The sequence below is a fragment of the Eptatretus burgeri genome, chromosome 3 (assembly GCF_056783735.1).
Source record: "Eptatretus burgeri isolate ZD-2024b chromosome 3, Ebu_testis_v1, whole genome shotgun sequence".
NCBI lineage: Eukaryota > Metazoa > Chordata > Myxini > Myxiniformes > Myxinidae > Eptatretus > Eptatretus burgeri.
This window is the reverse complement of record NC_140963.1, coordinates 40,985,513-41,000,932: the sequence shown is the minus strand read 5'-3', so window position 1 is coordinate 41,000,932 and position 15,420 is coordinate 40,985,513. Positions and strand designations below refer to the sequence as shown.

The window sequence follows — 15,420 nt, the reverse complement described above, 5'->3', positions numbered from 1 at the left end:
GCTAACTCCCTCCAAACTACAACCTTCGTGTATCTACTGCTGGTGCAAAAGCTCAAACACTCAATCATGGACACGAAAATAGGTGGCCCCTTATTAAACAAAGCTGTGAATTTAGTTAATTTTCTTTAACCCTAACATGATGCAGTCCAGTGCAGTAGTTTTATTTGTACAAGTCATACATAATTCATATGATCTCTTCAGCGAAGCAAGGTAAGTTTATTGATGTTGATACCAATGTTGTTTAGGGTCGAAGTTTTTTTTTTTTTTTTTTTTTTTTTCTATCAGGCTTCTGCAAATCCCACCTTCCCTCCCACCCTATAGGGAAGTTTTTGATATGGCAATCATCTATATGTGATGGAGCAAGTGTACGTGATGATGTATATATGTAGATCCGCTCTTCACCCATTGGATGGACAGCTGACCTGACGTCACCCACAATTGTAACCTGAAATACTTAACCGAAAGTGCCCAGAGGACCCTGAAGACCCCAAATCCCCAGAAGATCAAAAAGACCCTGAAGACCAAGAAGACACAAAAGACCCTGAAAACTCCAAAAGACATAAAATACCCTGAAGACCCCAAAGACCCAGGGCATCTAAAAGACCTCGAGGACCTAAAAGACCATGAGGACCAAAAATACTGAGAACCCCAAATACCTAAAGGACCTAAAACAACTGATGTACCCAAAAGACAAAACGGGACGATCATGGACCCATGGAAATTCTACATAATGTAAAATGTGACTTCAGGTCTCTAACCTTCCACCCCCACCTCCCACACCCACACACAATCCCACGTCTTTAACCCAACCTCTCACCACACCCAAACTCTGTGCTCCCTTCCCCCTTTTTTCAAATCCTCAAACCCCATTCCAACCCAATGTCCTCAACTCCCACCCCCCAACACATCCTCAAAAGCCTCAACCCCCTCAATCCCAACTTTGTCCTCTCTCTGCCCTCCCTCCCCCAAGCCAACTCTGTCATCCCCTCCCCCTTTCTTCATCAAGTCCTCAACTGCCCTGAACCCCAAGTTATCAATCTCCCTTCCAACCCCAAGTCCTCCTTATGTCCAACTCCATGAACCTCCATCCCCAATTCTCTGTCCTCCCCTCCCCATTCTATGAATTGCTGGATACATTGCAATGCATATAAATGCCTGGAGACGCCAGCATTCGTGGCTTTATTTCATTTCCGCACATGCCATAACCTCAATCTCCCTCTTCCAACTCCATGCAGTCTTACCCTCAACTCTCCATTCTCCCCTCCCCTTTTATTCCTGTTCTTAACATTGTTATACAAATATACACAGGGAACTTTGGTGCATGAGATGGCCATTTGGCCTATCATGCCTGTGTTACTGTTCCCGTTTATGTTAAAAGTAAATAAAGATGGAACGTTAAATTCACAATCACTTCCCCCTTTCTTCCCTTATCTGTACTATAATTCTCAGACCAGTGTTTGTGTGTTTGTCATGCTACTCCTCCTACAGTTGTGGGCCGATTCAAACCAGACTTACTACATAGGATCAGCATGACCCCAGTGGGTGGATGGATGGTGTTTTTATCTTTGCCATAGGACTTGGGGGGGGGGGGAGGACGCAAATTTTCCATGTAAATGTATATTGTATAGTGTAACCTCCCACTGGAGGAGGGTATTACAAGTCTCTTTTTTGTGTGTTTTGTAGTGAGGTGTTTTGAATTATAAGCAGTCGGTATGTTTTTGTTTCATACACATAACTTCATGGTTTTTTTTTTTTGCCTACACAAAAAAGGGATGCATCAGAAGAATGTGTTGCATGCTTGGAACAATATCGCCCATCAGGTGGGTGGGTCTTAAGGTGTATCCTGGGTTACCTTGCTGGGGTCTGAGGCTGCCATGTGTTTTTTGCCTGCTCAACCATGCCTAGATTTGCAACAGGCCGCAATGATTTCTAAATGATAAAGTTTATTTTTCACTCTCCTCCCGCATATTATGAATATCTATGAATCGCTGGATACATTGCAATGCTTATAAATGCCTGGATACGTAAGCATTCATGGCTTTATTTCATTTCCACACATGCCATCACCTCAAGAATCTCTTAACCTCAGCTGAATTACAAAATTTAAGCTCCAGAATTGAACAAAGCAGCAGTATAGACTGCTAAAATTTTTTTTATAAAAAACCAATGTCACCCCCAGGGTGACCAGTATCTTGCCAAAATGTGAACATGAGTGACTTATTTATTCAATTAAAGTTACTCAAAAAATAAGGGTTTCGTCGACCTTGATGCTTGACCTTTTTGTGACCTTGACCTTTATATTTTCATACGGTTAATGGTATCTCTCCAGGACCGTTGTACATGAAATATCAAGAGATTTTGATGAGAACTGAGGAAATAAAATTTTCATGAAAAATCCGTTTTTTCGTCATGTCAAACTTTTAACAGATCAGCACTTATCAAGCGCTTTCATATGAGGTATTACTCGATATGGTATCTAAGATTTCAAAATTTGACCTTGGGAGCAAAAACTTTCGACCTCCAGCGCTAACCATGAAGGTCAAGGCCGATCGCCACCAAAATTAATCAGCTGAGCACCAGACCATGAACTATATTCCCATGAAGTTTGAAGACGATCCGATCAAAATTACTCAAAAAATAAGGGTTTCGTCGACTCCCCCGATTTGAAACAAAGTGACCTTGACCTTTGACCTTCAAAATTTTATGCGCTGAAAGGGACCTCTATAGGACTCTGATATGCGAAGTTACAAAAATTTCCAATGATAACTGTGCTCTGCAGAGTGATCGATACGTGATAACAGACAAACAAAAATAAAAATAAAAAAAAACATACAAGCTGACTAACATATCTTGCAAAAACTTCGTTTTGGCAAGATAACAAGAGTTAATTTGTCAAATTCGGACATTGGGTTTTTCCGTTGCATGGGTTTATCGATGGCATTTTGTAATCGCTTGCCAAGCCAGGAGTTCCGTTGGAGTGCTTGCTCGAATGCTAAAGCCACTTTCCGAGCGCCCTTCAGTCGATAGTGGTACAGTCGGTAGTTGCTATACAGGTAGAGGTACGTACACAGCACACACAGACGTGGTACATATGGGTAGATTTGGATCTGTACGGACTCTCCGTGCATGTGTGGACATGCCTTGCCTGTTACAGGTACTGTGGTGGCAAAGTTTCATCCCAAATCTTATTTTATGAGGATTTCCTTTGTTCTTGTGACTATTTCTAAAGCAATTGGTTATCTGATTTGCTTCACAAAGGTTTTATGGTTTCTCTTTGTGAGTTTCAAAGCAAAATATATTTGATAACACCCTATTTCTGAGCCATTTGCCATATTAACCTGTTTTCTAAATTACTGAGCCAAACTTTTTTCTCCACCCATCACATGCAGCTGTTTATAAAGAATAATGTTTGTGAACATCTTGAAATGTTTGTATAAATGCATCGTTGTTTTTTTAATTTGTTTTTTGAAATTCCCCAAAAAGAAGAGAAAATACTGAAGGTTTTTGTGTTGTATATAGTATTGAGTATGTACTGTAGTCAGTAATCACATTGACTCCAATCTGCCAATTTCCTAAAAATTGCTGATATCGACCAAGCACGAATAAAGTGTGTGTGTGTGTGTGTGTGTGTGTGTGTGTGTGTGTGTGTGTGTGTGTGTGTGTGTGTGTGTGTGTGTGTGTGTGTGTGTGTGTGTGTGTGTGTGTGTGTGTGTGTGTGTGTGTGTTGTTCATAAAGCATAACATATTGTCTCTGCTATCTCCCTTCTCCCCACCTCTCTCTCTCTCTCTCTCTCTCTCTCTCTCTCTCTCTCTCTCTCTCTCTCTCTCTCTCTCTCTCTCTCTGTCTCTCTCTCTCTGTCTCTCTCTGTCTCTCTCTCTCTCTCTGTCTCTCTCTGTCTCTCTCTGTCTCTCTCTGTCTCTCTCTCTCTCTCTCTCTCTCTCTCTCTCTCTCTCTCTCTCTCTCTCTCTCTCTCTCTCTGTCCCATCCAAATACAGTGCAACACCCTCCCACACATTTCTCTCTCTCCCTCCCTCTGTCTCCGGGTGATGTTTATCTCCGGGTGGTGTGTTTGTCTCCCGATGTGTTTTTGTCTGGGTTGGGTTTGTCTCTGGATGGAGTTTGTGCCTGGGCATTGTTTATGGCCAAACAGTGTTTGTCTCCAGACCTGTCCGGGCCGTGTCTGTTTGTCTCTGGGCAGTATTTATCTCCGGACATGTCCGGGTGGTGTTCATATCTGGATGGCTTGGTTCTGGATGTGTCTAGCGGGTTTTGCCTCCAGACGTGTCCGGGCAGTGTTTGTCTCTGGGTGGTATTTATAGTATGACCGGTAGAAAATGGATTACACACATTATTTTGTTTCCATCTTCTCTGTTATTCTATGCAGAATAATTTTGATGAGACAGTATGAATCGTAATTAATGCTCCATTACCCATCTGCCTTCCCTTCCTCTCACCTCACACTGCCTTCGCTTCCCTTCCCCCAACCCACCTCATTCTCCCCCCCCCCTCGCTCCCACACCCCTCTTTTCTCTTTTCCCCTCCACCTCCTCCCTCTCTCCCCATTTTTTCTCCCACCCCCCCCCCCTTAGTATTCCCATCAGCAAAGCAACGGGTGTATTTGCAAGTTTTCAAAAAGAAACTTAGTTTGAAGACACAAGTTAAATGTGACAGTCACAAGTGAAAAATAATATATTTTCATTTCACATTCCCTTTTCTGGCAGTCTCTGGTTTGTGGTCTTTGTGGAAACTTCAATGGGAAACAGAACGACGACTTGACGTCGAGCACCAATGAGCTTGAAGTGCAGGTGTCTATATTTGGCAATTCATGGAAAACAGATTCGTTGTGCCCCGATTCCCACGAGGTGAGCATCAATTTGATATGTTTACATCGTTACGTTTATTCTTCAGTTTTCCTTTCACACCTTCAGCAGACTTTTTGTTGTGTTTTCCAAAGTTGTATTTCATATATTTAAACTCCTGGTGTGTCTGACTGTTTTTGCATAGTTGCATGTGCACACACACGTGTGTTCAGGAGAGGATTTTAGAATGATTTTTTCTCAATTCAGTATAGCTGCCAGACCATGTGGCCTATCAATTATTCGTAAATACTCTAGTATCCCCAAGGCTTGGGGAACATTTTTGTGAAGTTTCCCCTTGATCTGCCCAGTCGTTATGGAGAAGAAGATTTTTTTCTGTTTTTGGGTAAATCCAATATGGCTGCCAAACCATGTGACCTATGATGTAACATGTGTGAACGTTTTGTTCCTCATGGATAGACAGCCTTATGTGTAAAGGTTCGCATCAATGTGTTCAGACGTTTTAGAGAATAATTTTGAAGCTTTAAAAACAACAACAAAAAAACATGGGTGCTGAACCTGGTGTTGGCTTAGCGGTTAGGGTGGTGGCTTGGGATCCCAGGGTCCTGAGTTGAAGCTCCGTTGGCTGCTGAATTAACACCGGGGGGTTGACTCAGCCTGTCATACTTCCGAGGTTGGCAAAATAAGTACCAGTGTAGCAGCCAAAAGGCTGCACATGAAGGGAAGGGGTATTGACGGATTTATTAAATCTGGTATTGGTGTGGCGCAGGCATGATGGGCCGAATAGCCTCCTCCTGTGCATAAAAAAGAACCACATGAACAATAACATTATCAATGTGTTTTTTTTTTTTTCTGTAGACCAATTTATCCTGAGATGACCCTAAAAAAATGTTCATACTGATCGGATGTAGCATTCTATATTTGCAATTATGACGTCAAAATGAAGGCACCTATGACATCATTAAAAAAAATCACTCTTATTCCCCATGGAGGAGTACTTGCCATGTTCCAAGTTTCAATTTTTAACCATGGTGCAGTTTCGGAGATACGGAGGTCCAAAGTTTTTCCTTTTTTCCAACATGGCTGCCACACCACATGACCTATGATGTCATAATTATCATTAAAGCATTCTACAAGAGTAGTCGCTCCTCTGGCGAATTTTTTTTCTCAATCCGAGAAGCGGTTGAAGAGAAAAACCCATGTTCTGTGCGGACAAAAACAAACAAAGAACCAGGCCAAAATGGACAAACAGACCCAAATGAAATAGCCTCTCCTCCGATGAGGGTAACAATAATTCCACCGTTCGGGTGGAAACTCAAAATCACAATTGTATTGTGATGTTATCAAACCAGCGGATATTTCTGCCCAGCCTGTGATTGTGTTTACTTCCGGATCTGGAGCAGCTTCATACGGATCGAAAGTCAAAATCATAACTGTATTGAGATACTTATGAAACCTCCCACCCACCTTATGACATCTGCTGTGACCCAAAAAAATTCCACAGAAGGTTTGGCAGGGCCACCTTCAAAACTGAGGGAGTAGTTTGGGGACAGATGGATGGACAGGCACTCCAGCTTTATAATACACTAGCAAATACAACTCTTCACTTCGCTGATGGGAATATTAAGACGGGTGAGGGGGAGCGAGGAGGGGTGGGGAAACGAGGAGGATGCCGGAGAGAGGGGTGTAGTCGGGAGGGGAAGGTGGTGTTCTGCACATTATGTCGGCGTTAGTACAGGATTAAACGAAATTGGGTATGTTAAAACAGTACGTTCAAATGGTTCACACTAAACACTGCCCAGAGACGTACGTGGGGGGGGGGGGGAGGGGCTTTGAGAGGAGGTAAGTGTGAGGGAATGGGAAGGGAAGGAATGGTGTTTTCCTCCAATCGTGGAAAAAGCCGAATCAGTGTTCGTGCCTTCATTTAATTTCCACACATACAATAAGCTCTAGAATCTCTTAACCTCAGACGAATTGTGGAATTGATCATAGCAGCAGTTACAACTGTTAAAATAAAAAAACAGCGTTCATTGATGCAATTCACACATTCTTTGACACCCATCCCCTTCCTCTTTGCGACCTCTGGAGAGTTATACGGTGGTGGAGGGGGTTTGGGAGGAGGATAGTGAGAGGGGAAGGGAAGGCAGCGTGACGGGAAGGGGAGGCAGCGTGACGGGAGGGGGAGGCAGCGTGACGGGAGGGGAGGCAGCGTGACGGGAGGGGGAGGCAGCGTGACGGGAGGGGGAGGCAGCGTGACGGGAGGGGGAGGCAGCGTGACGGGAGGGGAAGGCAGCGTGACGGGAGGGGAAGGCAGCGTGAGGGGAAGGGGAAGGCAGCGTGAGGAGAGGGCAAGGCAGCGTGAGGGGAGGGCAAGGCAGCGTGAGGGGAGGGCAAGGCAGCGTGAGGGGAGGGCAAGGCAGCATGAGGGGAGGGCAAGGCAGCGTGAGGGGAGGGCAAGGCAGCGTGAGGGGAGGGCAAGGCAGCATGAGGGGATGGCAAGGCAGCATGAGGGGATGGCAAGGAAGCGTGAGGGGAGGGCAAGGCAGCGTGAGAGGAGGGCAAGGCAGCGTGAGGGGAGGGCAAGGCAGTGTGAGGGAAGGGAAAGGCAGCGTGAGGGGAGGGCAACGCAGTGTGAGGGGAGGGAAAGATAGCATGAGGAGAGGGGAAGGCAGCGTGAGGGGAAGGGAAGGGAGCATGGGGTGAGGGGAAGGCAATGTGAGAGGCGGCGAAGGCAGCATGAGGGGAGGCGAAGGCAGCATGATGGGAGAGGAGGAAGCATGAGGGGAAGGGAAGGCAGCGTGGAGTGAGGGGAAGGCAGTGTGAGGAGAAGGCAGTGTGAGGGGAAGGAGGAGGCAGCTTGATGGGAGGGGAGGCAGCATTAGGGGATGGAAAGGCAGTGTGGGGTGAGGGGAAGGCAGTGTGAGGGGAGGGGAGGAAGCATGAGGGGAAGGGAAGGCAGTGTGGGGCGAGGGGAAGGCAGTGTGGGCTGAGGGGAAGAAGCATGAGGGGAAGGGAAGGCAGTGTGGGATTAGGGGAAGGCAGTGTGGGGTGAGGGGAAGGCAGCGTGAGGGGAGGGGAGGAAGCATGAGGGCAAGCGAAGGCAGTGTGATGGGAGGGGAGGAAGCATGAGGGGAAGGGAAGGCAGTGCGAGGAGAGGGGAAGGCAGCATGGAGTGAGGCGAATGCAGTGTGAGGGGAAGGGGAAGGCAGTGTGAGGAGAGGGGAAGGCAGCATGGAGTGAGGGGAAGGCAGCATGATGGGAGGGGAGGAAGTATGAGGGGAAGGGAAGGCAGTGTGATGGGAGGGGAGGAAGCATGAGGGGAAGGGAAGGCAGTGTGAGGAGAGGGGAAGGCAGCGTGGAGTGAGGGGAATGCAGTGTGAGGGGAAGGGGAAGGCAGTGCGAGGAGAGGGGGAAGGCAGCATGGAGTGAGGGGAAGGCAGCGTGATGGGAGGGGAGGAAGCATGAGGGAAGGGTAGGTAGTGTACCAGGGCATTATCGGAGCGATAAAATGTGCCCAAACAACAATGTTTTCTTTTGAACTGCCGTGTTCTATATAAAACTGGGCAGAAAATATCTTCCTCCTTCGTCTTCTTCTTCACTTATATTAAGGTGCATCTCATTCAATCCCGTTTCTCATATCAATTAGATTCAGAAAACACTGGTTAGACTCCGCTTTTTAAAGCAGCACAAAGCAGGTCGCTTGACTTGCAACACAGGTGAGAAAAGGATGTGAAAAAGCAGCTGATATTTCAATAATTTATTTGCGCGATTTTTAAAGGGTGAAAGTTAATTTTTATTCCGTTTTTTTCAGCAATAACGCAAAGATTAAATGAACAACCAAGCAACTTGGTGAGCGCTCACCAAGTGGCTAAAACATTTTAGCAAGTACTCCGATGAAATGGTTGATCAGGAACGGCTGGCTTGGCAAGCGATCACGGTTCGCTGATCGGTGGTATAAACACCGTGCACCCGAAGACGCCCAAGCGATGTCCCAATTGGCCAAATGAACACTTTTTAGCAGTCTGAAATACTGCTGAAGTTAATGTAGAAATCTAAATTTTGAAATTCTTCTGAGATAAAGAGAATCTCGAGGTTATAGCATGTGTGATAATAAAATAAAGCCATGAACGCTGGCGTCTCTGGGCGTTCATAAGCATTGCAATGTACGCAGCAATTCGTAGGTATGATGATCAGGCATTCAATGATATGAACGAGGAAAGTGGAAAAAAAAAGTGCTTGTTTGGCACGAGGGTGGTGCAGAACACCTGATTGAAAGTTTCCACGTAATGTGTGGCACGAGGCATTCTGAACAAATTTGAAAGTCTTTCCAAGACACCAGCATGTGGATCATTCAAATAACACAATGATTACATTTTTTTTGACAATCCATTACAATGACATGACTGTCAGAAAATGAGGGGAATTAAATCATTGGTAACCTTCAAGCAGTGTCTTCCATTAGTCATGTTGCAAGGCTCTAACATGAGGGGAGGAATTGTTTATGATCTCAGAAGATGTTACCCATCCATTTGATCAACATGAGATGTGCCAAGAATTGGATGTACCAGGATAATTACTCCCAATCAGGACCGATAACATTTGTATGACCCATCAATTCAATCAGTTTCAAACTACCCAAAGTACTGCAACACACGCACTCCTTGGACCTTGCAGTCGTCACACCCAGGCCTGCCATCTCGCCATATTTAAATCCAATTGAACATCTCTAGGATATCATTGATTGTTGTGTTCAAACCTTGCCAAGAAAGCTACAGACCCTCGATGAACCGGAACAGGAGCTGATTCGGGCATGGAATGCCATTCTTCAGCCTCAGATTTGAATGCTCACATGGTCAACGTGATGACGGGTGCAATGCAGTGATCGCTGCTGGAGGTGGAAATAACCGGTATTGATGTCGTTACTTCCACATTGGATCCCGATGTGAAAACATTCACCACAACACAGCATTGTGTGATGAGATCGCAATGAAATGGACATGTAATTATTCAACATTTATCTCTGTCAGAGGTTTGAAACATGATGTCGCAAATAAATTGCATCGACAATAAGCACGTGTTTGGTTATTTTTTTTAAGATGGAGAGGATATGGAAACTTCATTTTTTTCAAGATGGGTTTGGTGCAAAGGTTAGTTCTAGCTATTCAAAATAATCGTCAACAAGGAGTTGCATGATGTGAATGACAGGGAAAAAAAGACCAAGGCATTATTACATAAAGAAATCTAAGCTCATGGAGGAGCTAAATAACAGAAAACAACAGCTTAACAGAATCATAGAGGATTAAAGGGGAACAAGGAGACAACGACATGTTCCTGGGGCACTGGGCAACTTCTTCCTGAGGCCAGACAGGCCCCACGGACGGGATTCCCACGTGCATCAGTGAAGATGAAGAGGTAGCGGGGATGTTCCCCGGATGTGCTTTGCGGACATGATCCCACCTGCTCCTGGGGTGTGTAATGTGGTCCTAGAGCACTGGGCACGTTTTGGTGGATGAGTGGCAGAAAGGAAAGGGTGGGGTGGAGAGGTGCGGGTTCAGCATGTGTTGAAGAGAGCAAGGTTGGGTATATAATAGGAGAAAGCATGATGTGAGAATGGGCAGCACTCTTGAAGGATTGGAGGAATGGCTATGAGACAACAAACACGGAGAGTCAGTTCCACAAATGAGAGAATAGGAGGATGAAGAAATGGAGGTGAATGGTCAGCTGATAATTGGTGAGGATAATTCACAATACTAGCCAGGCTTAAAAGGTTACTGTCACCTTTTTGGGTTTCATTCACCTTGTGATAGCTCGGTTATGCGTAGATACAAACGTAAAAGACTTTTTTTTAAAAGTTGTTCAATCAATGGTATATTTTGATTTGTAAGTCTTGTTCAATAACGAAGCCAAATGGAGGCGTCTTGTGAACGAACTACCTTGCTTGCAAAAAATTCTCAAAAGGCATCGAAACAACCTCAGGATGGATGCACACCCGATTGGTTTTACAAAGTCAGAATGAATACGAGTACTACAATTGTATTGACTTTTCAGAAGGAAACCTAGATTTATAATGTGTAACTTCTAACAAGTTGATGCCTCACTTCTCTCCAAGCAATCCAGACCGTGCCAGGGACAGAGTACAAAGCTACGCAAAGCAGAAGCTGCTTGTGCTATTATCCGGAGTGACATCTTCCATAACTGCTTCAAATGGGTTAGTGTACCACACCACATTATCAGGAGTTACCACATTGTCTCTTTGTTCATCAGTTTGCATTACAAGGCTGGTGTTGGCTTAGTTGTTCGGGTGGTGGCTTGGGATCCTAGGGTCCTGAGTTCAAGCCCTGTTAGACTGCTGAATTAATACACCAGGAGGTTGACTCAGCCTGTCATCCTTCCGAGGTCGGCAAAATGAGTACCAGTGCACTGGTAAGGGGGACACTGCATCAGTGGCATAGCCGTGTCCCAACCAATGATGCAACCAGCAGCCACAGGCTGCGCTCGATAGAGAAAGAGTTTGCATTATGCTTTTTGCTTTCTATATTTCTGAAGCATTTTGTCTCTTCGAATGCTCTCACTTTTGCCAATAAAATGCTGAATGATATACAGTATATATCGTTATGGCCGCAGGGTCTCCAAGAACCAAGGTAGGGGATGAGATGTTGCAGTGTCCTCCTGGGATTTGTAGCATCCTTGCTGAACTTCTCAAGGCTGGTGGAAATGTTGTACTCGTGTCACTTCATGCACTTCTGTGCTCTGTTTGGAATATAGCCATCATCCAAACTGACTGGAAGAGGGGCCTCATTGTCCATCTCTGGAAAGGGAAGGGTGATCGCTAGGACTGTAGCAACTACCGAGGGGTGACGCTGCTCTCAGTGCTGGGCAAGGCCTTTGCTCGGATAATTCTTGATAGGGTTCACCACCATCTGCTTGAGCACCAACGCCAAGAGCAGTCGGGCTTTACACCAAAGAGGTCAACGATTGACCTTATCCTTGCTCTTTGGGTCCTCACCGAAGGCAGACAAGAGTTTTGGCAGGGGCTGCTCGCAGCCTATGTTGATCTCTGCAAAGCATTTGATTCAGTGAATCGGGAACCCTCTGTCAGATTCTTGGTCTTCCTGGGGTGCGACTAAAACTGATTAATCTGATGTCTGAACTATAGTCTGGCACTGAGAGTGCTGTGAGATGTGGAAGTTCCATAACTGACTTATTTCCAATTGTGACTGGAGTTCTTCAGGGGTGTGTACTGGGCCACACATGTATCAGCACCTGTATGGATTGGATTATGGGAGGATGTTGGAGAAGTCATGCCGCAGTGCATAGTTTGAGAATGTCAAGATCTCTGACCTTGATTTCACAGATGATGCTGTCATCTCTGCAGAGGCGCCGGATATCCTTTTGGGGGCCCTCGAGGTGTGGAATGAGGAGTTGGAGCCATTGGGATTACGGGTTTCTTTGGTAAAAAAAAAAAAGATCCAGGCTTTCATTGACATCTTAGATGCTGCTATCTTGTCTGTAACTGTTTGTGGTGAGGATGTTGAGGTCACGGAGAGATTCACTTACCTTAGCAGTGATATTCTCTTCTCAACATGTTGAGCCAGAGATCAATAGACATCTGGGTTGGGCCTGGAGAGTCATTGATTCACTGGATCATGGGGTGTGGTGCTGTCAGTACCTATGCAGGAGGATGAAGGTCTGAGTCTTCAAGTTATTGGTGCTGCCAGTCTTGCTCGACAGATGTGAGACTTGGACTCTGACCAAGGATCTGAGATGGAGACTCAACTCCTTCGGTGCCAGGTGTCTTCGGAGAATCCTTTGCTATCATTGGTCAGACTTTGTGTCCCATGAGCGGTTGCTGAGACTCAGATGAGATTTGTTACCTGTATAGTCTGTGAGCATTAGCTGCGACTGTATGGACATGTGCCTTGTTTTCCTGATGCTGATGCTGCTCAATAGATTCTCTCAGTGAAGGAGCCTCACGACTGGAGGAGGCCATTGGGCTGACCACGTGCCTCATGGTTGTAGCAGGTTGATCAGCATCTCAAGTAGATGGAGATGTGCCAGGCATCTGCCTGGAGGATGGCCAGACGGAGGCCCCAGGAGTACCGGTGGAAGGTGGACGCAGTGATGCGATGCTCTGGTGCATGCTCTGATACCTGGCCTGACCAAGCTGTTATAGACTTATCACATATATCTATGCTGAACAAGGAACATGTACTTTGAAATAACTATTATACATTATTCCCCTTGCATCCCTTAAGCCATTGCCTTAACAATGTATGTTTTAAATAAAAATGATGCATCCAACCAAAAATGTAACTAGATTGACCCGGTGATTTAGTAATAAACAAGTAATAGCTGCACACTATTTACACTTCACCAGGAGTCCAGGACCATTGTCCACCCCAGATTCCATTGGAAATGATGAGTTTTACAATGTCCAAGACAACTCAAAATTTTCGCAACTTACAAGGATTCCCCAAAGTAGGCAGAGCTGTATCCTTGCACATAGGGCAATGAAGAGCCAAGAGGGGTGAGCGGGACAACACACATCGATCAGCTTGGTGGGGGCAGGCCCACAGTTTAGCCAGCCAATTTGCAAGCGAGAAGGTATTATAATTGTATGTTGTACTAAATGTGAAGATGGTCCTAGGGTTATGCTGAACTACTTATGTTTTACAATGACCCAAAAACTGTCGTTGAAGTCCAAGTCCTCCTGTAGAACATTGTTGAACAACTGATAAGATTTAACACATATTGACACCACAATATAATAATTATCATACATTCTGCTGTATATTATTAATGCCTCCCATTATATAATCGTAGAGCAATTTGATGCAAAGTGTTTCCACGCTCCAGACAAGATATTCCATCGTTCAATCAAAATTTAAATTCTGCAGCAAGTAAAGATATTTCCAAAAAGTACAGAATCAGGAAGTGAAAAAACATTTTAGAATGTACACCGATGGAGAGATCTATGCAAACAAGGTGGGGATGGTCTCAATAAATTATCATGTGCAACCATCCCTACATCTTTCTTTGAATAATGGTTGCACTGTACCTCCAAATGATACTGTGCATCTCTCTCAATTTGGGTTCACACTAACCACCAACACTAATTTAATTGTGTGTGTGTGTGTGTGTGTGTGTGTGTGTGTGTGTGTGTGTGTGTGTGTGTGTGTGTGTGTGTGTGTGTGTGTGTGTGTGTGTTCATGCATGGAAACAATCAACAAACACTCGTTGCAAATGGATGCATGGATGGACAGCGACTAGCCATTATTCAGAGAGATGTCACGATAGTTTCATGTCATAATTTATAGTGACTATCCCTACATTGTTTACATAATTTTGCATTTAAAAAGTATATATATATATATTATCCCTATGTCGTAAGAGGCGACCAGGGTTGCGTCAGGAACGGCATCCGGTGTAAAACCTATGCCAAATTATTATGCGGATCATAATGGATGATCCACTGTGGCGACCCCTAACGGGAGCAGCCGAAAGAAGAAGATATATATATATATATATATATATATATATATATATATATATATATATATATATATATATATATATATATATATATATATATTCTGATTGGACGTTCTCTACTGATGCGTCATCACCTCCCAATAGTCGAGGTGGGAGGAGCTTGTTCGGTGTTCCTATATATATATATATGTGTGTATTCATATCCTCCACTCACTGCATAATCAGTGAGGGTTCCAGTGTGTTGACCAATTTAGCCCAAATATATAATAGCTTCATGTTCACTGGGGAAATACTTTGTATCCTCTTGCTGAACTCGACCTGCACTGACAGCATCACGATATCAGCAGTTAGTACACGAGGAATCATTTTGTTCAATCTATTTTGAGTATCATGGACGTGTCTGCCGACTTAACAATATGGATAAAGTAGGAGAACCTGAATGCTTCATTCTATTGTAGGTTTACATGAATGACTGGGACATTAAAGAGTACTAAGAATTTTAACACACAAATCAATTTCCAAGTTTAAAACAAATGTAACCATTTCAAGATGAAGTTCGGAAATTGGTTAATCCAAGTCATCCTCCAGGTCCCTATGGAGGAACATTATGAGGCGTGCATCAGCGAAGCGTGTGGGTGTGAGGCGGTGGGAGAGTGCACATGCGTGTGCGACTCCGTCGCGGCCTATGCCCATGCGTGTGCCCAGGCTGGCATTCCTGTGCAATGGCGCACACAGACCTTCTGCCGTGAGTTTGATTCCTGAAGCTCCCCAATTTGAACTTTCTACGACGGGGTTTCCTCTTTAGTTGATAGAACAGTGGATATTGCTGATGGTTTGTGAACATTGTGGGGAGAAAAGAATGCATTAATGTCTCGATGCAAGTCAACAGTTATAAGCTGACATTGTTGGTGTGATGGTTGGAGTCATAAATTTGATGAAGAACCCAGAGTTGGTTATCACTGCAGGTCACATTGGGGATTTCATGTGAAATAATTTCCAGGCTTGATTTACTTGAGATATCATGGACTTTTATTGCTGCTTTGATGGTGGTAGGGTTAAGGCCAGCAAGATTGCTTTGACTTTAATTGCCTTAGTTGTGCCTTTACAGAA

General features: G+C 44.7%; 1 protein-coding gene across 1 annotated transcript in view; it reads left to right on the top strand.

Annotated features, from left to right (window-relative positions):
- Nucleotides 1–15,420, top strand: part of VWF (von Willebrand factor) — a 175,230-nt gene that overhangs the window by 82,258 nt on the left and 77,552 nt on the right. Inside the window, exons 23-25 of the mRNA XM_085873069.1 lie at nucleotides 4,723–4,863; nucleotides 10,928–11,026; nucleotides 14,899–15,055. Coding sequence (XP_085729195.1) covers nucleotides 4,723–4,863; nucleotides 10,928–11,026; nucleotides 14,899–15,055 — 397 coding nt within the window. The remainder of the gene's footprint in view (nucleotides 1–4,722; nucleotides 4,864–10,927; nucleotides 11,027–14,898; nucleotides 15,056–15,420) is intronic.